General features: G+C 35.0%; 1 protein-coding gene across 6 annotated transcripts in view; it reads left to right on the forward strand.

The window, feature by feature from the left end:
• Nucleotides 1-27673, forward strand: part of RNF19A (ring finger protein 19A, RBR E3 ubiquitin protein ligase) — a 76887-nt gene that overhangs the window by 22453 nt on the left and 26761 nt on the right. For 4 of the 6 annotated variants that reach the window (XM_007488160.3, XM_056823264.1, XM_056823266.1 and 1 more), the window contains 2 exons: nt 10256-10403; nt 21786-22548. In XM_007488160.3, the coding sequence (XP_007488222.2) occupies nt 21956-22548 (593 nt within the window). In that variant the 5' untranslated portion in view covers nt 10256-10403; nt 21786-21955. The remainder of the gene's footprint in view (nt 1-10255; nt 10404-21785; nt 22549-27673) is intronic. The other 2 variants (XM_056823263.1, XM_056823265.1) reach the window with 1 other exon arrangement.

Genomic DNA, 27673 nt, shown 5'->3' on the forward strand with positions numbered 1-27673 from the left:
CTTTAGCCCTCTATGTTTTCTGGTTTAATTGCTATGTCTGGGCATTCTTTTTCCTTCTTTATTATTTAAAATTTCTAAATATATTTTTGGTCTGAAAGAGTAACCCTGAGTATATTGCCAAAAAACATTCTATCCTCCTAATCTCAAACTATCTTTTTGTTAATAGATCAGTTCACAATTCCACCAGTACTGTCCCATATTACCTCCAACATTTGTCATTTACCTTTCTATCTTTTTATTTAGTCAGTCTGATAGTTGGGGGGTGATATCTCAAAAGTTGTTTTTAATTTGTATTTCTCCAATCAATAATAGAACATTTTTTCATATGATATCTAGCTTTGATTTCTTCCCAAAACTGCCTGTTCATTTATTATGACCATTTATTAATTGGAGAATGATTCATATTCCTATAAATGAGACTCAATTCTCTATATTTGAGATACAAGGCCCTTGTCCAAGAAATTGTCTATAAAAAATTTCCCCAATTTTCTGCTTTTCCCTCTAATCTTGACCACATTGGTTTTATTTGTACAAAATAATTTTAACTTATGTAACCAAAATTATCCATTTTACTTCCCAAAGTACTTTCTTATTAATAAATTCTTCTGACTTATAAATGTAATAGATAATAGATTCCACATTCTTCTTTACTAATATCTCTCTTCATGTCTAGGCCATATATCCTTTTTGACCTTCTCTTGGTAAATGGTGTAGTTGCTAATTTAGACCCAGGATAACCAGCCAAGTTCTCTTTTTTATGTTATATATTTTTTCCACAGACATATCATGCTCCTTTATCTGATATCTCTCTCATCTCTTAAAGAAGAGGATATGAATTGAGGGAGCGTTATTGAGTGGTGGCTTCTTATGATTTAACTGGAAAGGTGTTTTTTGGGGAGATGGAAGATATATAATCTATATCTTTGGGCAAAAGCCTGTGGTACTTGAAATAATTCTGGGATACCACATAAGAACATGTATTTGTGTCCTTTTGCTTCTTGTGATACTTTTTCAAATTCTTTCCTCCCCATAGCATCTGCATTTGACATAGGCTTCCCAGCAGGAATAGCACCTTTCTCAGCATCACAGGTAGTACTCAGGGCCAGAAGGAGAAGAGTTGCTAGCCAATATGTTGAACATTTAAAAATCTATATGATTATGATGTAAATAAAAGTATATGCTGCTTTCATTTTTATGTGATAATCTTTGGCCAAACTCTAAATTTGGAATATTGTTGGAATATTATTGAATGTAAAAAAAATGGCTACTACTTGAAACTATGATGCCATTAGTAATTTAAATTCAAAATCTGATTATTATACCCAGTTGAACATAATATTTTAAAAACTCTCAGAGCTTCAAACTGATTGAAATTTAAGTTCAAGTTCTACTTCATTTCAGGATAAATATCTAAAAGAAAACCCAGGTTTATGATTAAATTCTCTTTGTTCTTTTTTTTTAAAAACCCTTACCTTCTGTCTTGGAATCAGTACTATATATTTGTTCCAAGGCAGAAGAGTGGTAAGGGCTAGGCAATGGGGGTCAAGTGACTTGCCCAAGGTAATATAGCTGGGAAGTATCTGAGGTCAGATTTGAACCCAGAATCTCTCATCTCTAAGCCTGGCTCTCAATCCACTGAACCAGCCAGCTGCCCACCTTTTTATGTTCTAATTGTTTTTTTGAAACAAGTACAATCAGTTTTTTTTTAATATTTTATGTGCTGTATCTGTTTTATTTATTTATTTGGAATATTTTTGCATGGCTATATGATTCATGTTCTTTCCCTTCCCTCTTTTCTCCCCCTTCCTGACAAACTGTTCCACTGTCAGTGGAACTGACAAACAGTTCCACTGGGTTATACATGTATCATTGTTCAAAACCTACTTCCATATAGTGATCTTTTAATGCCAGATCCCCTTTAGATCCTGCTCTGTTCTTTCATTCTGTTCCTCCTCACCAGTATTTTGCTTTTCATTACCCCCTCACTTCTTCTTCTTCCAATTATCTCCCCCTCCTCTTGTCTTATTTCCCTTCTATTTCTCTGTATGTGTGTCTCAACTTCATATATTGGTGTGACAAAAATGGTTACTCTTCTAATTGACGATTAGCTAAGGGAAAGGATAATGTTACAACATTTTATTTTTCTTTTTTTTCCCCCAGTTAACAAGCATTTCTTTTCTATACCTCCCAAACCCCATTCCCATTGGAACAGGGAGGGAGGGAATTAAATGTTTGTATAACAAATATGTCAAATAAAACAAATTCCTATATTGACCACATCCAGTGTTTGTTTCATTCTGCATATTGAGTTCATCTCTCTTCCATGAGGTGTTTGGTTAACGGACTGTAGGAATTGTAATTTGTCAGAGTTTTAAAGTCTTTGGAAGCTGTAAGTCTTTAAAATGGCTTTATTGAATAAATTGTTCTCCTGGTTTTTCTCACTTCACCCTTTGTCAATTTATACATGTCTTCTGAGGTTTCTCTAAACTGCCTCTTTTGTCATTTCATACAACTTTTAAGTAGTATTCCATTACCTTCATATGTTACGTTTTGTTCTGACATTGCAGAGTTGATGATTTACTACCTTTATTGGCTTTTCAAGAAATAAAACAATCTTGAGTTTTCATTTTAGAAGCAGTCATCTCACAGACTGATCTAGAAACTAGAAATGATTTCTAGCCTTTAAATGCTAAACAATTTCATTCTGCTAGCCAAAAGAATTATGTCTTCTCTGTTTTTAGTTCTCATTTAAATGTATATGCTTGCCAACTATAAAGTGCTAGTATTTACCAACATTATCTTTCTAAGGTGTGACTTTGTACCTATGATTTTCCAGTTTGTGAGGTTGGCAGTGTAAAGGGTGATTCAGATACAAAAGCAGCAAAAGTGCCATTATAGTCACCTGGGAAACTCACAGGTGTCTAGAATGCTAACTAAATTTGCCCATCTTTTAGTCTTAATGAAAAATTGTGGTGAGCACCTGGTAATCTCGCCTTCCTTTATAAATAGATAGAAAGATCCATTTAAATTTGGGATGTCCCTTAAGAAAAGCCATCATCTCCTTACTGGCTTCCTTTATTGACCTGTTATTTTAATAAATTTACATAATTTTATACTGGGCCCTAGCTTCTAAACAGGTTAAGAGTAAAATTTGTTTTTTTCAGTTATATTTGAGTCCAAGATTTATAGTTTGATATTGTTCTTAATTGTCTTTTTGAGATATGATAGAAAATAATGATTAATCCTGAAAAATATCATTTAGGAAGTTGAGACAATCCAGATATTAAGAATATTCTAAGATTACTGGGCTGGATGGAGCAAGAAAAGTTATATACTGCTGCCTTTTTTTTTTTTAAGTCTGCCTTACAATCAATAATAAGTATTGGCTTCAAGACAGAAGAATAGTATAGGTTAGTCAATGAGATTGACTTGCCCAGGGTCATATAGCTAAGAAGTATCTGAGGTCAGATTTGAACTCAAGGACCTCCCATCTCAGGCCTATGTATCTACTGAACCACCCAACTGTCCCAGCACTGCTCCCTTTTATATGTAGTTGACCAGTGTGATGGTGTTTAGGCAAGATCTAAAAATTATGACATTTGGAAAAATAAGTGACAAACTCTAGAATTAAGCATTGAAATCAGTGACAGTACCCTGATATTAGGGATTTTTAATAATTTTGGTATACTATTTTAACTCTTTTTCCTACTTATGGCATTCTGCCCTCTCACTCCACAGTGTGTTTACATAGGCTGTCTTGCTCTTAGGCCTAGAATGTTTTCCCTCTGCACATGTCTTGAATCCCTAACTCTCTTCACGGTTCAGCTTAAGCAATGACATTTAAAGGTTGTTGTTTATACCCAACCCCCAAGTTATCAGTGTTGTCTTTATCCTTCACTCCTGCTTCTCCATTACTTATTTGTATACAAGTTGTTTTTCCCTAACAGAATATAAGCTTGAAGGCAGCAACTGTTGTTCTGTTTTGTCTTTGAATCTTCAACTCATTCTTGAAATAGTGGTGGTAGTCTCTCGGTGACCGAGAATGACTATTGTCTTTGTGCAGTTTCATCTATGGTGTACCCTCATGTGGCTTTGGAGTCCAAAGACTGAGGCGCAGAGTTTGTGGCACATGGGGCCTGGGACGCCAGTTGTTACAGGAGGTGCGGTTGTGGCCTGGTGTCGGCGTTCACGCACAGCGGCAAGACGTCGACGTCGCTCATCTTCAAAGGTGGTGGCGGCCTGGTTAATGTGGGTTCACCAGCTGCTTCTGACAGAGGCAGCGAGTTCTAGTTGCTTTGGTGTGATGCCAGCCCACTTCAAGTTGGACTTGAGCTGATCCTTGATTCTTTTCTTGGTCGGCCTTGTTTCCTGAGTCCAGCTGACAGTTCACCATAGAATACCTGTCTTGGTATTCGCTGTGGGTCCATGCGGATGATGTGTCCAGACCATCGTAGCTGGGTTTTGAGGACCAGGACTTCGATGCTGGTGGAGTTGGCTCTGTCGAGGACTTCCTGGTTGGTTCTTGACATAGAAAGTACTTAAATGCTTGATGAATTAGATTAAAGTTAATAAGGGTCATACCACTGTTGTAGATTACTGCAAAGAAGGGAAGGCTGAGGCACAAAGTAAGCAGTTTATGTTATATAATCATAAATGGACCTCATGTCATCAAAGTAGCTCTTTTATTCCTTGCCATGCCGTTTTCTATCCCATTCTCCCCCAATGACTTTCAAGCCTAGATATCTTATCAAACTTCCCAAAGCATGTCATCGTCTCCTTCACCTCAGCTGAGATCCTAATTTCTTTGTTGATGCAAAAAAAATTGAGGCCATTCACTAAGAGCTTCTTCTTTTCTTATCTTTTAGCCCCTTGACATCACCCTCCACTCTTTTTATTCTGGTTTCTGATTAAAGGGAAAGACAATGAGAATTTATATAGCTCCTCCTATATGCCAGGCACAAATAAATATAAGGTAATTTGAGGAGAAAGAAGTACTTTACACAAACAGCAGAGGAGGCAGGATTGAGCAACTTTGTGAAGGAGGTAAACAAGCTAAGAAAACTGTTAAATTGAAATGGAGTATATTTAAATCATGGAAAATACATAAAAAGGAATTGGAAAACTTCATCTCCATGCCTGGGGCCAACCCTTAAGCTGGGAAAATATCCCTTCTTTAGCTTTGTTCTAAGGCATAAACATTATTGCATGTTTCTTCATCCCTTTTTGCCATTTGGAGTTTTGTTTGTTCCATATATGTGGGCAAAGAATTCTTAGTTCACAGGTTGTCCATATACTTTATAATATTTATGCAGCCTAGAATTACGTTTTAGAAATTATTATTTTTTTGCCTTATCAAACATAATTTCATGGTGCCATTGGCTTTTTCCTCTTCATTTTTAGGCAAACCTGATTTTCAGCTCTTTAAATCTAGTGTCTTCCCAAGATAATGACATATATATATATATGGGAATAAGATATTTTCATATGAATACTGATTAATGAATGCAGATGTGTTTTACAAAACTGATTAATGCTCTGAAAAATACCTTTTTGAGTTACTATTTACAAGTTTAATTAGGGTGATGAGGAAAGAATTTCTTTAAACTGCTGGCTTTACAAACAAAAAAATAATCTTGAATCCATACTTTGAAAGAGAATTCAGATTTTTCCATAAAAGTCCATTATATACAAGAAATCATAGCTTATTTCTACATGTAGTAAAAAAAAAGATTCCTAAATTGAGAATTGCAACACTGTATATAAAATAATCATTGAGAATTTTAAAATAAAGTTTTGGTTTCAATTTCCACAGCTGCCTGATGCCCTGAGACAAATCAGAACAAGTCAGAACATATTTCTGTAAACAGTGATAACCTACCTGAACTCATTCCTCAATGATTTATATACTTGTACCTACCATACTCATCCCATCACTGTGATTCTGAAGCACTGATTGCCACTGTCCAAATTTGGTTCTCTACCTCCCATTGACTACTCCCTTTTTCCGATCTCCCTCAATCCCTGCCTCCCCAACCTCTCATCCCTTCCACTATGTTCTCTGCAATGCCTATGCCATAGTTAAAAAACTAGCTTTTATCTTAAATGTTCTCCTTTATAGATTTCTCAATCTTATCCTTACTGAGACCCTCTTGATTGCATAGCTTCCTAACTACCCAGCACTGATCATACTTTCTCATTCCCTCCCTCCCCTGCTTCCTTTTGAAGGGAATTTGGATTACTCTTTGTTCCTCTTTGCCACTTCTGGGCTCTTCCTTTACCACTGGTATTCAGTAACTTCTGTTCTTCTGAATTTCATTCATCTGTGTTTATCACCCAATCAAGATTCTGGCAGTTGTCTTCATTGCACTCTCCTTCAGTGACTTCAGTATTGGCTAAAAAGACTTTCTTTTCTCCATAACTCCTCTTCTCATACTGAGGAACTTCAGCATACCTATTTAGATGATAATCTGAATACTCTAAGCTCCCAGTTACTCAATCATTTCTCATGACCTATACATCTTTCCCACTACAGCAATACACAAGGTGGATATATGTTTGTCTTTCAACCCTTAGTCTACCACAAAATCCAATCCTTGCAATTCCTTTGTCTGATTATAATCTGTTATTCCATCTCTCCCTCTGCCTTGCAACTCCAAACCCTGATCTTCAGCTTCACTATGACCTCCAATCCCTCCACCCCCAGTTCTTTCCTAGGCCAACCCCTTGCACATGCTTATACTCCCTTCACATCCTCATCTTGACTCTCCTTCAGCTCTGTACTGTTCTCTTCTTGCCCCTTTATCCAGTCAGATATCTTGCCCTTCCAAACTCTAGCCATAAATTACTTTCCCTATTGTCTGCCTTTCATCTTCTCATGCCCTACTGAACAAAGCTAGAACAAATCCTGAAACCATGCTAAATAGGTCCACTACACATTTATACCATGTAATCTCAAATGGGTCCTTATTAGAAACAAGGCAATCCTTTTATATTTCCCTAATTAATCACTTTTCACTCATTTTTCTAGACCTTTTTATCCTTCCTCAAACTTTCTATATCTTCTTCCTCCCCTTTCTTTAGCTGAGAACCTTACCTCATTTCACCAGAAATTTGAGGCCGTTTTTGGAAAGTTCCCCATTTCTTCTCTGTTCCTCATCTTATATTATTCAAATGCATTCTGCCACTATTTCTTCATTCATTCCTGCCTCACATTCAATCCTGTCTCACATAATAAGATATGGTCCTCATTACCAAGTACATGCACAAATAATACCATTTCATCCCAAGAAGTTGCCCTTTCTGGCACCCTAGTTTCTTAGTATTCTTCAATCTCTCCTTGTCTACTAGAACCTTTCCTTCTATAAGCACGCTTATGTCTCTCCTGTCCTCTAAAAACCTTCACTTGACCAGCCTTCCACCAGTTCTGGCATGTCTCCTCCCTTTTATTGCCAAACTCTTTGAAAAAGGTCTTCTACTATAGGTACCTCCATTTCTTTTCACTCACTTCTTATCTCTTTGCATTCTGACTCGCACTCTCATCAATTCAACCAAAACTGCTGTCTAAAGTTACTAATAATCTCTTAATTGCCCATCCTAATGGCCTTTTCTCAATTTTCTCTTTGACTTCTCTAAAGTCTTTTTTTCCCCTTTTTTAAACCCTTACCTTCTATCGTTAAATTGAAACCGAGTATCAGTTCCAAAGCAGAAGGAGTCACAAGGGGGCTGGGCAATTGGAGTTAAGTGACTTCCCTAGGGTCACACAGCTAGAAAGTAGCTCAGGTCAGATTTGAACCTAAGACCTCTTGCCTTCAGGCCTGCTTCTGTGGCCACCAAGCCATTAAGCAAACTGTTTTGACAGATTTTTGAGTCAGTTCAGCAATTATTTTTTTACATATCAACAAATGTCCAAGGTCTACAGATGTTTAAGGTGCTTGGCTAAGTGTTATAGGAGTACACAAATTTTAAAAGTTTATGTTCACATAGATCTTATAGTGTAATAAGGAAAATAGGACATGCTGCAAATTAAATGTCATAGCAAAGGAGAGATCCTAACAAAGTGCTCTAGGAGAATTTAGAGAGAGTAATTACTTTCGGTCTTAGGTGATCAGGAAATTCTTCCTGAGGTGATATCTGAACTGAGACTGCAAGGAAGAGTATTCTTGTGATGGAAATGACAGAGAAGGGATATTTTCCCAGCTTAAGGGTTGGCCCCAGGTATGGAGATGGAGCTTTCCAATTCCTTTTTTCTGTATTTTCCATTACTTAAATGCACTCCATTTCAACTTAACAGTTTTCTTAGCTTGTTTACCTCCTTCACAAAGTTGCTCAATCCTGCCCCCTCTGCTTTTGTGTAAAGTACTTCTTTCTCCTCAAATTACCTTATATTTATTTGTGTATATGTTGTATACTTGGTGTGCTAGGCACCATAGCCTGTAAATTTTTTGTGGGTGGTTTTTTGCTTGTTTTTATCCAGACCTGTGACTTCACAAGTAGGTAATGTATGTGTAGGTAACTGGCAATAAGAGAATATACTCTTATCAATATAGATGAGCCCTGGCTCTGCAACTTATGATCTAAAGGAGTTAGCTGCTACATTGTGACTTTTAAGTGGCAAGTCCATCAGCCAATGTGATCCAAAAGGATGACTTGAGCTCCAGGCTTCCTAACTCTTAACCACTCTCTCTAACTCTTAACTACTCTCTAGAAGTTAGAGAGTGTAGCTCGGTAGAAGGCCAGTTCTCGAGATGGAAGATCCTGAGTTCAAATGTGACCTCAGACACTTCCTAGCTGTGTGACCCTGAGCAAGTCATTTTAACTCTTGTTGCCTAGCCCTTACCACTCTTCTTTCTTGGAACCAATATTTAGCATTATTTCTAAGGCAGAAAGTAAGTGTTTTTAATTTTAAGAAGTAGCAATTATAGTTATGTAAACAAAAGGTTGAGATGAGACTGCCTGAGCTATGGTTGGTGGCAGCATAATTGGAGAGGGGAAAGGTTGATTCAAGACAGTGTAGAAATATAATTAATTGACAGGATTTGACAAGTAATTGGAATTTGAGTAATGTGGGAAAGCAAAAAGCATAAGACTTTAAGCTTGGGTCACTGGGAATTAAAAGGAAGGACAATTTTATGGGCTGTTTTAGACATGTTGAGGTATTCAACTACTAAATGAATCTATAATCTTGCCCATAATGGTAGTTCCCTCCAGTAATGTGGCTCACAATCTTCCTTGATGGCAGATAGTTATAGAGATTTAAGAATGTAAGGACAGAGAATTCATACATTTAGGATTTGCAAAGAATCCACAAAGACATAGGAATAGATGAGAATTAAGGGAGGAGAGTACATAGAATGCTATTATCTGAAAATTCTTTGAAAAACTTATGTTATACACATTGAAGAAAAAGGTGTACCAAAAAGCTAGTTTTCTAGGTAACTAACGTCTATACCTCACTGTATAAAACTTTAATTTTAACCATTTTTGGTAGAAATATTTCTAAATTTATTATACTTTCCCTTGGCTTTTCAAACTATGTATGCCAATCCTATAATTCATTTGTGATATCATCATCATAAATGTACTTCCTCTAGTGTTGCAGATTACAATCCATCCATAGTATACATGACTTCTTACCCATGTTGTCCTATAAATCCTCCAGAGAAAGGCCATGTAACATGTGGGGGACTTTCAATCTCTTGACATTATGTAGGAAACTAGTGTAGCACACAGGCAACATTGTTATTTTTCCCTTCCCTACATAATCATTCCATCTCATTTTCCAATCATATCTCCTTGAGAACTTTAACCAAGACTCTTAGTATTATTTATTGGAAATATGTTGCAACCTACCCATTCTTAACCATGTGTTGCTCCATTGCTCTTTAAGTGACCTGCAATTTAGATTCTTCAGAGGTTGTGGAGATTCCATGCCTTAAAGTCACATAGCATAATTGCTAAAATATTGGTGTTAAGTTGGGTTTTTGTTTCAAGTAGAAACTTTAAGCTTATTTTTAAAAGCACTGTATAGTTTCCCAGAGGCAGTCTAATGCATGAATTTCCAACTCTTCAGTTTTGGACCTAACTTATTGTCCGTATTATAGTGCCCTCTCCAGGATACAGGTGCTGATGGACTAATTCTCTGGGCTCTGAATTCCAATTAATATAATAGTTTGGACAATAAACATCCTCCATCCACTTACTTCTTCTTGTGTGGATAGTTAGGCTGAACTCTTGAGTGATTGTGAATCTCATTTAGGAGGCTCAGCAGTGTTCCGGGGCTTGATGTAATCAGCACAATGTCACCTGCAAACAGGAGCATCTGGAGGACCTCACCATCCATAGGGAATTCCTTTCCATTTGGACTCTGTGCTGGACATCCTCCATGACAGTGACAGACACCTTTGGTGAGCATATGTCTCCCTGTTTTATGCCTCATTTAATAATCAGAGGATTGTTAAATATAGTTCTGTTGCATCTTTCAAAGGATCTTGTTTGATTTTAACATATGGGAGACACTTTTGAGGAAAGCCTTTAAAGTCTGCATTTTATTATTCTACTGAATTATGATGGTTTTTAGAAAAACTGTCAGTGAACATTAAGCAGGGTGGAAAGATTAACCTTTTAGTCAGTTGTGTGACTATGAGGATGTTGTTGCCTGCTATAGTATTTATTTTTTAAATCCTGCCTCTTCCTTTGTTATGTTTTAATCAAAGATAATTTGATTATGATAATGCATATGTAGATCATTCTCATTAAGATTTTTTTGGGATGAGAAGGTAGGCATATAAATCATTAGTTTATATCTCTCATTAGTTATATTGCCATATGTTCCCCAATCATCTGTTATCTTCCCCTTCTTTCAGATAGTCAGAAAATCTACTTAATGATTTCAAAATTTTCACTCCCAGCATGGATTTCTTCTATATAGATTTAAATTTGGTATGGTTCAGTTTTTCTTTCTGTCTAATTTTTTAGTGTCATTTCCACTTCCTCATCTGGTATATTGGACACTTAGATGTTAGGGTACAAATATGGAAGTTCTGCTGCCATCAGTAATGAAAATAGCATAAAAACACTTGACATATTTTTAACATTTTTCATGTCTTCCTAGTTTTAATCCCTGAATGTCTTGCAGTAATCTGGATTAATTTGGTCTTATGTCAGGCTTCTATACATTTGTTTTTCTTTCTTCTACTTTATTATAACCCTTACTTTTTGTCTTAGTACACTCTTAAAGGCAGAAGGGCAAGAGCTAAGCAAATAAAGTTAAGTGACTTGCCCAGGGTCACACTGTTAGGAAGTATCTTGAGACCAGATCTGAGCCCAGATCCTCCTAACTTTCAGGCCTAGTGCTTTTATTTACTGAGCCACCTAGCTTCTCTTCTTCCTGTACTCTTTACTATTTTATGGAATAGTACTGCTCATAATCTTTTACTGCCCTCTGTAGAGTTTTCTTGATAAGAATTGTACCTTTCTCCCCCAACAGAACCATTTCTCCTAACAATTATATTTAATAAAGAAAACTGGCACATTGACCTTGTTGAACAACATAGGCTTCATTCTACACCTATCTAAAGTCTTCCACCTCTCCTCTAACAGGATAGGATAACTATTTCACCAGTCTTCTGAATTCAGAATTGGTCTTTGTATTTATGACATCTTCCAATTCTTTATGTTATTGTGGTCATTGTATAAATTGTTTTTCTTGGTTCACAATTTGTTCTGTAACATCTTTTCAAATCTCTTTGAATTTTTCATATTTGTTTTTTCTTAAGGCATCCCATTACATATTCTATTGCCTTTATTGGCCACAGTTTTTTCATTGATTCCCTAATTATTGCCCAGACACATGGCTTATAATTCTTGGCTACCACAAAAAGTGCTGCTATGAATATTTTTGAGTATGTGAGACATTTCCATTTTACTGACTTTCCTTAGTACTGATGTGACTTGCTTGAGGAGTAAGTACAATGGTAGTAACTTTACTACTTAGAATTCAAAATTGTTTTCCACCAGAGTCAGAGCTCCAACACCAACATAAAATAACTTCCATAGTCTTTCCAATAGTTACTATTTTTGTCTTTTGTCATCTTTGGTTATATCATAATTAGATTATGAAAACTCTGTTATCCTACTTTGCTTTTCTTTTATTAATGATTTGAAATATTATTTCATATTATTGTTGATTACATGCATTTCTCCCTTTGAAAATTGTCTATCCATGTCTCTTGAATACTTAAAAATAGAGAGATATATTTGCAGAGTTTCTGTCCTAAGACATCGTTCCCTTTGGTAGCCATAGTCTCTTCTTGGTATAGAAATGAAGTAGTGAAGTGTTTTTTGTATACTTTGGCCTCCTTTTGGCAGTTGCTCTATCAGTTTAAAATGCTATGAGAAATGGTGATGCTTGTCAACAAGCCTTGTATCCTTTCAATTTATTATTTATTTTTACCTTTTGTCTTATAAGTTAGTCTTTATATATACAGCTGATGATACATATGGATATAGGTGACATAGTAAACTTGAAGGTCAAGAAGACCTGAGTTCAATCCTTCTTAAACACACTTAATATCTTCATAGAATTTCTTTTCTTCATTATCATCTGAAATAGATATTGGTATGTTCATTGCAGTTATCTTCATAGTGCCCTTTTTGCCCATGCTCAACAAGAGCAGGAAATGATTAAGTGGCTCATGGTTACCTTAGGTATGATTCTCTTGTTTCTCCAAAGAAAGTCTGTGACCCGTCTTTTAATTTAACTGCAATTTCCTTACAACTTAGGTTCCACTTATACAGAGAATGTCAGTGCTTATATGGTTCAATTCTTTTGGTCACTGGGGAAAAATGTGACCTTAATTGGGTAATTTGGTACTTAGGAATTAGTTACAAAGGTATATAGTTACATAGGTACTTATGAAGTTATGTACTTAGGTATTTATTAGGTAATTATTTATTTGCTGTTCTTTGTGGCCCCATTTGGAGTTTTCTTAGCAAAGATACTGATGTGACTTGCCATTTCCTTCTCCAGCTCATTTTATAGATGAAGATCTGAGGCAAATAGGGGTAAGTGACTTGCCCAGGGTCACATAGCTAGGAAGTGACTGAGACTAGATTTCAATTCTCTAGCCACTTTACCACATAGCTACACAAATTCATATTGTTTAGGTCATAATTAGATACACATTGACTTGATAATTCATTCTTGGGTCCTTAGTAAAGTTTTTAGATTCTTTGATTAGCTATTTATATGAATAAATACTTAGGTTCCTAGATACTGAAGTACTTGGATAATAGGATATTTAAGGACATATGTATCTAGGTAATTGGGTACTTAGATAGTCAGTTAATTAGCTATATAGCTCTAAAGGTATTTAGGGAGATGGGCACTTATGTATTTTATGTAGTTAAACATGTGATGTAGATGCTTAGATACAAAAGCATTTATATATTAGGTAATTAGGCATTGTTGTTCATTTGGTGTTTGATTGGCAAAGATACTGGAGTAGTTTGCCATTTCCCTCTCCAGGTCATTTTACAAATGAGGAAACTGAAGCAAACATGGTTAAGTGACTAACACAGGGTCATAAAGCTAGTAAGTATTTGAGGCCAAATTTGAATTCAGGAAGAACAGTCTTCTTAACTCCAGATCTAGCACTCATATCCACTCTGTGGCCTAGCAGCCCTAATCAGGCACTTGGGTACTTAAGAAATTAGTTAATTAGATATTTAAATATATAGGTGCTTAGGTTCATTCTTAGGTACTAAAGTGTTTAGGTATTTAGATACTTACCAAGGTTTGAACCGGTTTGAACTGATTTTTAGTCTGGATTTGGTTTAAACTAGATTGAACCAACACTAGTAGTTAAGTTAATGTTTACAGCTGATATATATTTAAAAAAAAAAACCTAAATTGTGCTCAGCACCTTATTTTTCTGTATCACCATTCTGCCATTGTTATTACTGCAGAAACAGAAGGGATCTTCACAGGACTGAGAATCTTGTAGTGTTTTTGTTTCATGGATTACTTTGACCAAAGAAGTCATGATCTAAGCTACTAGGGATGAATTTCTCTACTTGGATAAGTTGGTCTTTGGGGACTGTGTTTGAAAGATAGAATTTTGAGTTTGGGTTTGTTTTTTTGTTTTTGTTTTTTAATCGACATTTTTTCAAAGAGCAGAAATCCACCTTGGCTCCCACTTATCCAATTCATATCCTCTTCCCCCCTCCTCCATAGAAAAACAAAACTCCCCTTTCAAACATGTATAGTTGAGAGAAAAAAAAAATTTTGTCACTGACCATGTCTAAAAAAAAACTAGCCTCATTCTATACACTAAATCCTTCACCTTTAATTAAGGAATTAGCTAGTATGTTTTGGTTGATCATTATGCTGATTTAGAGTTGTTTGTATTGTTCTCCTGGCTCTGTTCTGTATCTGTTCAGAAAGTTCAATTAAGTTTTCAAGAAACCTCCCCTTCATCGTTTCTTATATTATACAGCGGTATTTCACCATGTTTATATTCTTTTGTAACTTGTTGAGCCTTTCTTCAGTTAATGGCACCTTTCAATTTACAATTTTTTGACACTGAAAAAAGAACTGCTATGAATAATTTTGTGCATCCTTAGTTTGTTTCATTTAGGATTAATCCCTCCTTTAATTTTCTCTCCCTCTTATTCCCACCATATCCCTCCTTTTCCTTCTCTCTTTCTGTTGAGTAAAGTGTATTTCTATACCAGATTCTTCTCTGTGTGTATTCTTCCTTTCTTTGAACAGTTATGAGAGTGAAATTCAAGTGTCACCCTCTCCTCCCACCCTTCCCTCCTTACTTGTATAGACTTCTTGTATGTCCCAATTTATGTGAAATAGTTTTCCTCAATTTTACTTTCAATTTTGCCCACAGTGTATTCCTGTTTCCTTCTCTTTCCATTCTTTTTAAGCTCATCAAGCCATAACTAAAGTACTCCCAAGGCAGCTCTCTAATTAGACTCTTTGATCTCTAATGGTAATATTTAGAGGGAACACATGCATCATCACCCCACATGAGAATGTAAAACAGTTTATACTTTTTTAAACTTAAAATTATTCATGTTTACCTTTTCATCATTGTCTCTATTCCCGTGTTTGTATTGCAGAGTTTCTGTGCAATTCTGGTCTTTTCTTTAGGAATGCTCAGAAGTTGTCTATATTAGAGGTGTCACTCACTGAAGAGACTCCTGAGAAATGTTTAACAATACAATGTAAATAATGTTGTGGTTTTCCAAGTCAGTATGCAGCCCACAGGAATTAATTTATGTTTTGAGTTTGACACTATTACTCTGTCATTAAAGGCCCATTTTCCCTCAGTATCATTTTCTATAAAATACAGAAAGAAAGTGGACTTTTAATGACAGAGTAATGGTGCCAAAATGACTATACCCAGTTTTTGCCAGATAAATTATTCTTGGTTGTAAGCCCATATCCTAGAGTTCTCTTATTTCATATTCCAAGTTCTCTTTATAATGGTGAGTGTTAAATTGTGTATAATTCTGACAGTGGCTTTTTGGTACTTAAATTATTTATTTTGGGCTTATTTTTCTTTGACTTGGAAACTGATTTTTGTCATAATGTTCTGAGTGTTCTCATTTTGAAGTTTCAGGAACTGTCTAGTGGATTTTCTTTTATTAATATATTGTTTTCTATTTCTAAGAGATCTGAGCAGTTTTATGACTTTGAGATGACTTAGACCTTTTCGTCTAATGATTATTAAATTTTTCTTTCCTCAGTCTATTTTCTTGTCATTTATTTTTACTACAAGATACCCTATATTTTCTATTTTTTCCCAGGCTTTTCACTTTTATGTATTTGTTGTTTCGTGGAGTAATTAGCTTCTCTATATCATTCCATTTAATTTTCAGAGAATTTGTTGCATGTATCTATTTTGCTAAACTGTTGATCCTTTTCCCAAATCTTTCTTGTATGACTCTTGTTTAGTTTTTAATTTCTTCTAGTAATCTCATAAAAAAATTTTTTTTTAGCTCTTGCTTATTAATAATTTCCAGGAATTCTAGTTGAGTTTGTGTCCAGGTTGTGTTTGTTTCTGAAATTCTGCTTGAAGATGTTTTGGAGTTATTTTCTTCCTCTAGTTTTATGTCTTGAATACTGCTATCACTATATAGCTTTTTGTGGTGAGCTTGGCTTGGGGGTGGGCGTGCATATGCACTCATATTTCTACTTAATTCATAATTTCAGATTTGTTGTTAGGATCAGGCTCTGCATATCTGGGCTGATCTTCTTTGTTTCCTTGTGGTATTGAGTATTGCATTTTTCCAGGGCAAAATCTTAATTGCTATGCCCCTATAGGTACCTGAATTGCATGTGGAATCCACATTTGGTTTGGATCTGTACTTTTGTAGACATGCCATTGGTTGGAAGTTCCAGTAGATTGCTGCTTCATTCAACCACTGTCAGCCAGCTAGAAGATAGAGCTGTATCCTTCTCTTTGGTCTGGGATTCTGCCCTAGTTATTTCTGTGCATGTTTCCAAACTGGGTTTGAAGTTGAAATAGAGATCCTACCCTACCTCAGGAGTCCAAGCTACATATCTCCTACTTGCTCCTGAACTTCCTTCTTGCTTGTTACACAGTATAGGTCCCAAGACCATCTCTTTCTTTTCCTGAAGGCTTAGGAACCCTCAGTATGACCTGGATCTGTGATCTAGAACTTTGTAGTGAATGTCAGAACTGTGATTTAATGTCTTAAACTTACACAAATTTAAGTCTGTCCATCTGTCCCATGCTGAATCTGGGACTTCTTTTTAATTGATTTCCAAGTTCTCCCTGAGTTGGAATATATACTCTGTACTTGCAACTTTTTCCGAGTGCCCATAGACCTTTTTTTAATCTCCTTATCATACCTAGAAATGAATATATGGTTCACTGTACCTTTTTTGTTAGATTTCCTAACCAGGATTTCTGGTCCAGTGCATTTTTTATATTTGGAGTAGTTTGGGGATCAGGATGTGATGGTATTGGGAGATTGGGAGAGACTTGAGTCTCCTAGTTTTGTAGAATCTTACGAAGCTTTCTTCCCACTGATATAACTTTTAAAAGAACCCAGGTTATCTCTAAAGCATAAGAACACATCAGAGCAACATTTTTATGGCATTATTAATGTGACATAACAATATAAGATATTTCACAAGGTAATATCTGATTAAATTCCAAATGAATGGTATTCAATAAATATGAATATGCTTTGAGCAGAAGCATAGATGTTGAGGAATTACAAGTTTGGGTAGGACATATGTAGACCCTGTCCTCAATGAGTTTTCAGTTTAATATGGAGGTAATACAAAAAGGAACAACATAGTATACTACATTGCATGAAAAATGTTAGTTTTGTAGTATGAAATGTTATAAATTCAGAAGAGAGAAATATTGTTGGTTATCAGAGAATTCTTAATGAAAGAAATTTTTAATGTATTTATAGAAATGCATATGGTATATATTTTTATTTTTTTAATTATTTTTTCATGGTTACATGATTCATGTTCTGTTTATATTATTTTTAAAAATATTTTCCATAGCTACATGATTCATGTTCTCTCCATCCCCTCTTTCCTTCCCCCTCCCAGTGCTGACAAGCAATTCTACTGGGTTATACATGTATTGTCACTCAATCTATTTCCATATTATTCATTTTTATAACAGAGTAATCTTTTAAAACCCAAACCCCACATCATATACCCATATAAACAAGTGATAAGTCGTGTTTTTTTCTGTACTTCTCCAATCTTTTCTTTCTCTTGATGTGGAAAGCATTCTTTCTCATAAATCCCTCAGGATTGTCCTGGATCACTACATTGCCATTAGTAGCAAATTCTATCACATGTAATCATTCCACAATGTTTCAGTTACTGTATACAATGTTCTCCTGGTTCTGCTCATTTCATTCCACATCAATTCATGTAGTAGAACTTTCCAGTTCTTATAGAAATCAAGCAGTTCATTATTCCTTATAGCACAGTAGTATTCCATCACCATCAGATATCACAAAATTTGTTTAACCATTTTCCCTTTGAGAAACATGCCCTTATTTTCCAATTTTTTACCACCACAAAAAACACAGCTATAAATATTTTTGCACAAACAGGTCCATCTCTTTTAAAACAAAACTCTTTGGGGGTATAAACCTAGTAATGGTATTGCTAGATCAAAGGACATGCAGTCTTTTAAAACCCTTTGGTCATGATTCCAATTTGTCTTCCAGAATGATTGGATCAATTCACAACTCATCAGCAATGCATTGTGTCCTAATTTTGCCACTCCCCTCCAGCATTTATTTTCCTTTACTGTCTTTTTTTTTTTAAACCCTTACCTTCCGTCTTGGAGTCAATACTGTGTATTGGCTCCAAGGCAGAAGAGTGGTAAGGGCTAGGCAATGGGGGTCAAGTGACTTGCCCAGGGTCACACAGCTGGGAAGTGTCTGAGGCCAGATTTGAACCTAGGACCTCCCATCTCTAGGGCTAGCTCTCAATCCACTAAGCTACCCAGCTGCCCCCTCCTTTACTGTCTTATTGGCCAATCTGGTGGGTGTGAGGTGGTACCTCAGCGTTGTTTTGATTTGCATTTCTCTAATCAGGCGGGATTTAGAACACTTTTTTCATATGATTATTGATAGTTTTCATTTCTTCCATCTGAAAACAAGCCTATTCATATCCCTTGACCAATTTGTTAATTGAGGAATGGCTTGATTTCTTGTAAATTATATTTGAGAACTCCCACAGTTCTTTCTCTGGATGTGGAAAGCATTCTTTCTCTTAAGTCCCTCAGAATTGTCCTGGATCATTGCATTGCTACTAGTAGAGAAGGCCATTACATTCAGTTGTGCCACCACAGTGTATCAGTCTCTGTGTACAATGTTCTCCTGGTTCTGCTCTTTTCACCTTGCATCAATTCCTAGAGGTTGTTCCAGTTCACTTGGAATTCCTCCGGTTCATTATTCCTTTGAGCACCAATAATATTCCATCACCAACAGATACCACAGTTCAGCCATTCCTCAATCAAAGGGAATCTTCACTTTTTCAATTTTTTGCCACAGAGTACAGCTATAAATATTTTTGTAAAATACTTTTTCCTTATTATCTTCTAAGATGATTTTTGACAGTGAGGATTACATGGTATTCAGATAGATGTACTGAATGTTTGTTCTCCTTTAACCCAAAATTTGTTTAGGCATCTAAGAAATACTTGCTGATGATGAAAGGCAGTTTTAATTTTCTTCAATGAGCACTTGCCTTTACTCCTTTCTCACTCTTGCTCAGTTGTTAATAATCCGATCAACATTGCAGTTGCTACTCTGAAGAGATGTCCATCTTTTCTCCAGTGACTTAAGAGTCCTAGAAATTATTTTGCGCATATTCATATTTGATTTCTTATTCACATATAAGTTCCCCCTAATAAAATATAAACTTGTGGAGGGCAGGTATTATTCCTTTTTTGCCTTTTTCTAATGCCTGACTCATCATTAGATATTTAATAAATATTTGTTGAATTGATTTCTAAAATATTGCATGATGAATTTTTATTTCAGAAAGCCAGTTTTCAGGAAAAGTGATAATTAGAAAGAGTGTTCAAACCACCATGTGCAGAGGAGGAACTTGAACCCAAGTCTTCCTGGCTCTGAAGTTTCCAGATTGTATTCACCATACCATATTGCTTCTTAATGAGCCATTCTCTCTCATAATGCCAGAAATTGTCCAATCTGCAATAAAACAACAGAGGCAGAGCTCCAAGCCTAGTAACTATTTATTAGAGAGACCTGGCCTCTTCCAGCAGATAGAATTCCAGACCTTCCTCATTGTCTGAGATCCCCACCTTCTCCCAAGTACACCTTTTATTCCCTTCAGTGCCCAGTCCTTACCCTTATATGTGTAGTCAGTCCAGGTACCAGTGCATTATCTCATTGATGGACTCCAAACTCTTGGTTATGCCCGCCATGGTCACATTGCTACCAAACAGTAAGGTGGACATCTACACCCCATCCTCAGGACAACCACTCCATTTATCCACTTCATCCTCAAAACATCCACTCTTAGCAAAGTGCCCTGGATATTTTGGTGATGGTCCCTACATTGATAGACTTGGTATTATCAGGCTTCTTGTCCTGGCCTTCCTGGTATGGGTCATGAGGAGGAAGTGATACAGGGTGGAGGGACTTTGAATATATCTTGCGACTTTTCGCTGAAGTTTGTGATATCTGGGTAGAGACCCCATTCAAGCTAAGCTGGCAAGTTAAAGTTTAACATACTATTTTTAGAACCTATTCAACTATGACCTATAACTAGTTTGCTTTTTAGTCTATTAATAAGTAATCACTATTCTTAAGGAATCACATTAAACTACATAATACTGATTAGAACTAATCATAGGAATAAAATAATTTAAAATGGACAAGGGACTACAAAAATAGGATAGGAATAAAATTATTTTTTCTCCAATTTTATAACCTAATAAAATTGGCATTTTCTCCAAAGTATTCTTTCTTCTGTTTCAGCCATTTTGATTATTTTACTTTTACAATGACATTTCAAATGAGCATTTTAATTAAAAGTTATTTTAATTATGGATCCCCTCATGTTATAGTGTTATTACTTAGAAAATAGTAGAGCTTGAGAGATGTGAAGTAACTTTGTCACCCGTTTGCTATTTGGTTATGGATAATTCAGATTTTAGTTTTATTATTTCTAAAATAGGATGGAAAGACAATGGAAGATGATACTAGATAATTTCCAAGGCTCTTTCCAGGCCTTAGTATTTTATGGTTCTATTTTATTTTAGTTTCATTTGATTTTTTTCACATTCTCTAGCTCCATCAGTATGCCAAAATAATTTATTTTAAATAAATACATTTCCATTACTTTAAACTGAGGGTAGAGGGATTGTATCTAGACAAGTATTTCATCAAAAGTGGAACTACAGATATAAGAATTCCCTCTACTTGTTTTGCCTAACATGGGGTTTAGAGAGTGATGTTTTTGAGACAAAATTTGAGTCCAGGTCTTAACATCAGAGCTAGTTCTCTAGGTCCTAGATCTACATCCTTGTCTCTCATACCATTTGTTCTTTTTAGAAGTGCTATAGCTTTCCCAATTAATCTAGATTTCATCTCCTTATTGTCTTTGCAATTATCTTCATATTTCCATTTTTACTAGTATCACTGTAGTTTCCTTCTATGTGAAAGAAGGACACCTACCTTGCTTATTGTTTCATAGGCTTGTAAGGATTGTATGAAATAATGTAGCACTGGAATTCAGGTTTAAAGAATATTTGCATAATTCCTTCTATTTACATTGTTTCACAACAAATAATGGAAACAATTACCAAATATTTCTAGAAATTAATAAAATTGTAAGAACTCATTGACAATATAGAGAATTTTGTGGGTACAGAAAAATATATTTTTCTAAGAGCGTTGTAAGAGAGCTTTTCCCATTTTGATTAAACAAAATAAAATCTTTAAAAATATTTTCTTTCATGAATGTGTTATAATATCATAGCTTATAAATAAGACTTCTAATTTAAGTAATTTTAAAAATGGCTATTTTAGCATTCTTCATTTTTCTGTGCTTCTTTGTATAAACTACTCATTGAAATAGTGACTTTAAAATATGTAGGATGAGTTTATAGGTTAATTTTTTTTAAAACAAGATTTAGATATATAGTTTAATTTCCTTAATGGTTTTTGTTTTTTACTTTAATTTCCATAGTGACTAACTTGAAAAATCTAATTCCTTTTTTTCTCCCCCACAGAACATCTGTAAAAACAATCACTTGGATATTAAACAGTTGTGGACGTTCTTCAGCAGAAACTAAGGATTATCTCACATCATGGCCAAATCATAATGCAAAGACAAGAACAATGACTTATCGCTAATGATGATGGAGGGTTGTGTGTGAACACTGACCCTCACTCAGTTGTAATGAGTATTCTAGACATGAGTTTGCATCGGCAAATGGGGTCAGATCGGGACCTTCAGTCTTCTGCCTCATCTGTGAGTTTGCCTTCTGTCAAAAAGGCCCCCAAAAAAAGGTCATTTAGGTCATTTCTATTTAGGAAGAAAAAGGACACCAAACATAAATCAAAGGATCTCAATGGCGGGGTGGATGGAATTGCAAGTATTGAAAGTATACATTCTGAAATGTGTACTGATAAGAACACAGTTTTCTCCACATATACCTCTTCTGACAATGGAACAACCATCAACAGCAAACAGAGTGGAGAGTTTATGGAGTGTCCTTTGTGTCTTTTGCGACATTCTAAGGAAAGATTTCCTGATATAATGACTTGTCATCATAGATCTTGTGTGGATTGCTTACGACAATATCTGAGAATTGAAATCTCTGAGAGTAGAGTTAATATCAGATGCCCTGAATGCACTGAACGATTTAATCCTCATGATATTCGCTTGATATTAAGTGATCATATATTGATGGAAAAATATGAAGAATTTATGCTTAGACGGTGGCTTGTTGCAGACCCTGACTGTAGGTGGTGCCCAGCTCCAGACTGTGGGTAAGAATATACTATTGGAATTTTTCCTCCCCCCCCCCTTTTCCTACATACCACATTAAACTTTTCTATGGATGAAATTTAAATTGCTGAATAACATAAGATGAAAATATCCACCAAAGATGTCACTAAGATTTTATTCCATTTGAAATGAATAGAGGACTTTACTTCAGTATCTACACAAGGTTTCAAAAAGGTTAAAGGTTTAAGAATCCTTACATAAACAATACTTTCTAACTTGGAAAGCACTTCAGCAGTAGAAGGTGAAGTGGGGAAAGCAGAAGATGCTAGCTGAAAGAAAGGTTTCCCTCTGCCAGCCTCATAGCAAATTGCAAAATATTACTATTTAAATTATTATAAGAGATGGGAAGATGAAGTTGGCTAGGTTTTAAGAATTGATAGTGATACTACTAAGTATCTATACAATATAACCTCAGGTATAAGCACTTCAAAATAAATCCTTGTACTTTAAGTGTGTTTGAATGTTTTATATAGTAGTACATTGTTTTTCATTGAGAATGAAATAAAATTTAATACTATACTTCTAAGTGTGTCACATTAAACATGTTAATATTAATTCACTATAAATTAAAAATAAAATCCAACATGACATTGCTTATCTAGGTGTTTGGATGTATCTTTATATTCAGAGAAATTTCATGTACATAGATTTACAGTCAAGTATCATAAAAGTTAACTTATCTGACACTGCCAATTAGAAATTTTTGTTAAGTAGATAAATGTATTAATCTTGACAACCCATTTTAAGACCTCATTCAGTAACACAGTGTATATGCTATAAAGTTGCATGCTTTGGTTCTCATCTGTGTTTTTTTGCAGGGGAGGAGGTAGTGTGTGTTTACATTGTATGTTCTAGAGTCCCATGCTTTCTTGTGTGGGTGGTGAGGTACATAAAAATCAAGAGAGTGACAAAAATTTTTTTGGCTGTTTTTTTAACATAGTCCACACTGAATATTTCTACAGATTTTTTCTTTCAGATATATAGCATTTGTCATGTCAAATATTGTAAACACCATGGGAGGGGTAAATAAGGAAATGCATGAAATTATTTTAGCATATTTAGAATATTCCTAGAAAATGAGTCAATAGCATTTATTGATTCCTTATTGTCACTTTACTAAATGCTAGGGATATTTTTTCTAAAAAGAGGCAAAAACACTTGGCTAGAAACTCGCATTCTAAACAGGGCCTAAATAACCATCCATACACTTGGAAGAAATAACTGCACATAGACTCAACTTGTGAGAATAGTCTTTTTGGTTTTAATAGAGAAATTGTCACTATTAAATGGTCAATACAAAACTATAGCAAGTTTTAGTAATTTAATATTCTTGCTTTGATGAGGAGAGGAAGAATTATAGAGATTCATAACTTGCTATTTGTGAGTGATATAATGTTAACTACAGAGGTGGTCAATAATTAGCATTTATATAATGCTTTAAGGTTTGTAATTAAAGAAATGTTTTATACCCTCATATAAAGTCAAATGGTTTGTGTCTGTTACATGGAAAGATGATAACCCAGAAAAACTTTATAATATACATATGTATGGGATTAGAGAGGAATATGATATAATTATGCCCTTTATTTTATTTTTCTCAACAATCCCATTCTTTAAGGAGAAAATTTAATTTGTATATTTACCTAGTGATATTTCCATATGGTCTACTTTTTAGAAAGTGATGGGATCTTTCTGTTTTTAAGCTAAGGCATCTTGTCCTAGAGTGATTTTTTTTCCTCCCCTCAGCTTAGGTTTAATAATCAAATTTTAAGATTCCAAAGTAAATTGTCATATTCCATAGGGAATACTGTTAATTGTTTGACTAAATGAAAGTCAGGTTTCTTTGATGGAAAATTATAGAAAACCTCAGCTTTAATAGAGGCCTTGCCACTAACTGTACTATATTTTCAATTCTCAAATTTAGTACATTGAACTGAATATAGAAAGATCCTTATAAAGTTTGTTGGAATTGATTTTGAATTGAAGTAAGTTTTACATTCTTCTCAAAGAGTCAATTCTATTCAAGTAACTAAAACTTGGACTTAATTTTTTATATTTCCTATTGTCTTTAAGTCACCCTGTTAGAACAGTGAGTAAATTAATATGACTAAAGTACTAAAAATAGTCTTTTTAATGTCTCCAATGAGTCATTGATATATGGAAACATCAAAATATTAAATATTTGCCATAATTTTGAAATAAAATCAATAATAAAAAATTTGTAATAAAAATAATCCATAAAGTGACACTGAATTGATACTTTTGGAATAAAAAAATGGATTTAAAAATATTTCACAAGTACAAGATGGAGTATATCTGTTAGTTCATGTGAAAAAAGATCTAGGGCAGTATTGTTGAAACTTTTAGAGATCCTATGCTCAAACTGGACCTTTAAGCTGCCCATGAACCCCCTGCGTACTGCAGAGTAGAAGAAGGAAGTGCTCGCACTGGTCTGCTGGACAGAGGGGCAGGACATGTAAAAAAATGTCCTCAGGTGCAGTGGAGAAAAGGAATGAACAGAGCAGTCTCCTTCAGGGCATGTATTCCACATCTTCTCCAACACAGATCTATAGGGGGTTTTATGTGCTTCAGTATAGAAGATGGCAGAGTAAAAGCAGGGACTCCACTGAACTCAGAACCAACAAAAGAGGTAGGGTAAAGCAGTTCTTCAGTCTCAGACAACTTGGAGAGTTTGCAGGAAAGATACTATTTCTCTTGGGTAATAGTGGACAGCACAAGACCATGCCCTGGCAAGCCTTGTACTAGACCACTTTAGAATTTGTTTTGACAGGCTCTTTTAAAGTTATTTGGGAGAATTCACCTGAAACTTGGGCTAGTGACCCAGAAGCAGAGCTCAACATTAGCATGAAGTTAAAAGTGAAGAAAAAATCTGGGGAAAATGAGCAAATAACAAAAAAAGAATCTGATCTTATAAAGTTACTCTGATGTCAGGGAAAATCAAAACACAAATTGAGAAGATAACAGTCAAAAAAGCCACTGCCAGAGCCTTAAAAGAAAAATGTGAAATAGTTCTCAGGACCAAAAAGTATTCCTGGAAGAGCCTCAGAAAGGCTTTTTAAAATCAAATTATGAGAAGTAAAGGAAAAATTGGGAAAAGAAGTGAGAATGGTATAAGATAATCATGAAAAAAGAGTTTTAACAGTAATACCAAAGAAAATAGCATTTTAAAAAATAGAATAGATCAAAGAATAAAAGAGACACAAAAATCTCTTGAAAGAGAACTCCTTTAAAAAAAATTGACCAAATATAAATAGAGGTACAAAAGCTCACTGAAGGAAATTCCTCAAAAATTAGAATTAGGCAAGTAGAAACTTTTCTACAAGACGTCAAGACACAATAAAACAACTAAAAAGAATCAGTAGGGAAGGAGGGAAGAAAGTGTGAAATATCTCATTGGAAAAACAGCTGGCCTAGCAAATAGATCCAAGAGAAATAATTTAAAGTGTTACTGGACTGACATCCATGATCAAAAAAACAAACTATAGACATCATATTTAAAGAAATTATCAAGGAAAATTGCCCCGATTTTCTTCAAACCAGAGGATAAAATAGAAATCGAAAGAATCCACCAATCACCTCCTAAAAGAGGTTCCAAAAAGAAAACTCACAAGATTATTATATCAAAATTCCTGAGCTCTTCCTGGTCTAGGAGAAAATAAATTGCAAGCGGCCAGAAAGAAACAGTTAAATATTGTGAAACCAAAGTTAGGATCACATTAAAGGATCCAGGGGCAGCTTGGTGGGATAATGAAAAAACCTCCAGTCTTGGAGTTGGGAAGGCTGATCTTCATGAGTTCAAATCTGACCTCTGACATTAGCCATGTGACCCTGGGCAAGTCACTTAATTAACCCTCTTTGCAAAAAAAAAAAATAATAAAGTATCATAGGGCTCAGAATGTGATATTCCAGAGGGCAAAAGAGCTAGGATTACAACCAATAATCATCTATCCAGTGAAACTCAGTATAAGCTGGAGGTGAGGGGGATGATGGATAATTTAACATAATAGAGGACTTCAAGCATTCCTGATGAAAAGACCAGAGCCTAATAGAAAATTTGACTTTCAAATAGAAGTTTCAAGAGAAGTATAAATAAGGTAAATGAAAGAAAAGCCATAACAGATTCAGTAAAGTTAAACTGTTACATTGCTTTATCAGAAGATGATATTTGTAACTTCTAAGAACTTTATCATTATTAGGGCTCTTAGAAGAGAGTATACATAGACAGAGGGCCTGGATATGAGTTGACTGTGATGGAAATATCTTTAAAAAAAACAATGAAAATTAAGGAGTGAAAAAGAAGGATGCACTGGAAAAAGGGGGAGAATATGGTAGGTAAATTATCACATGAAAGCAACATGAGAAAGATTTTGCAGTGGAGAGGAGGTGGTGGACAAAAAGCAGGAACATTATTCTCATTGAAACTGAGTCAAAGAGGGAATAACATACATCCTGAGTTGCATATAGAAATCTTATCTTGAAGAAGTAGGAGGGAAGAGGGATAATAGAAATGAGGGGGCAAAGTAAGAAAGGAAGGTGGATTGGGAGAAGCCATAGTCAGAAGCAAAACATTTTTGAAGATGGGGGTAAAAGGAGAAAGAAGATAAATGGGAAAAATAGGATGGAGGGAAATACATAGTAATAACAATTATAAATATTTTTACAGCAAATATCTCTGATAAAGGTCCCATTTCTGAAAGATATAAAGAATTGAGTCAAATTTATGAGTATGAGTCATTCCCCCTTTGATAAATGGTCAGTGGATACGAACAGGAAGTTTTCAGAGGGAAGTAAAGCTATTTATAGCCATATATTTAAAAAAAGCTCTAAAGTATTGATTAAAGAAATGCAAATTAAAACAACTCTGAGACACTGTTTTATATTCATCATATTGGCTGATATGTCAGAAAAGAAAAATGATAGATGTTGGAATTAAACATTGGAAAGTTGAGACAATAAAACACCGTTGGTGGACTTGTAAATTGATCTAATCATTCTGGAGAATAATTTGGAACTGTGCTCAAAGGGCTATAAAATTGCTCATACCTTTGACCTGGCAACACAATTACTAGGCCTGTATCCTAAAGA

This window comes from Monodelphis domestica, chromosome 3, assembly GCF_027887165.1.
Source record: "Monodelphis domestica isolate mMonDom1 chromosome 3, mMonDom1.pri, whole genome shotgun sequence".
Lineage (NCBI taxonomy): Eukaryota > Metazoa > Chordata > Mammalia > Didelphimorphia > Didelphidae > Monodelphis > Monodelphis domestica.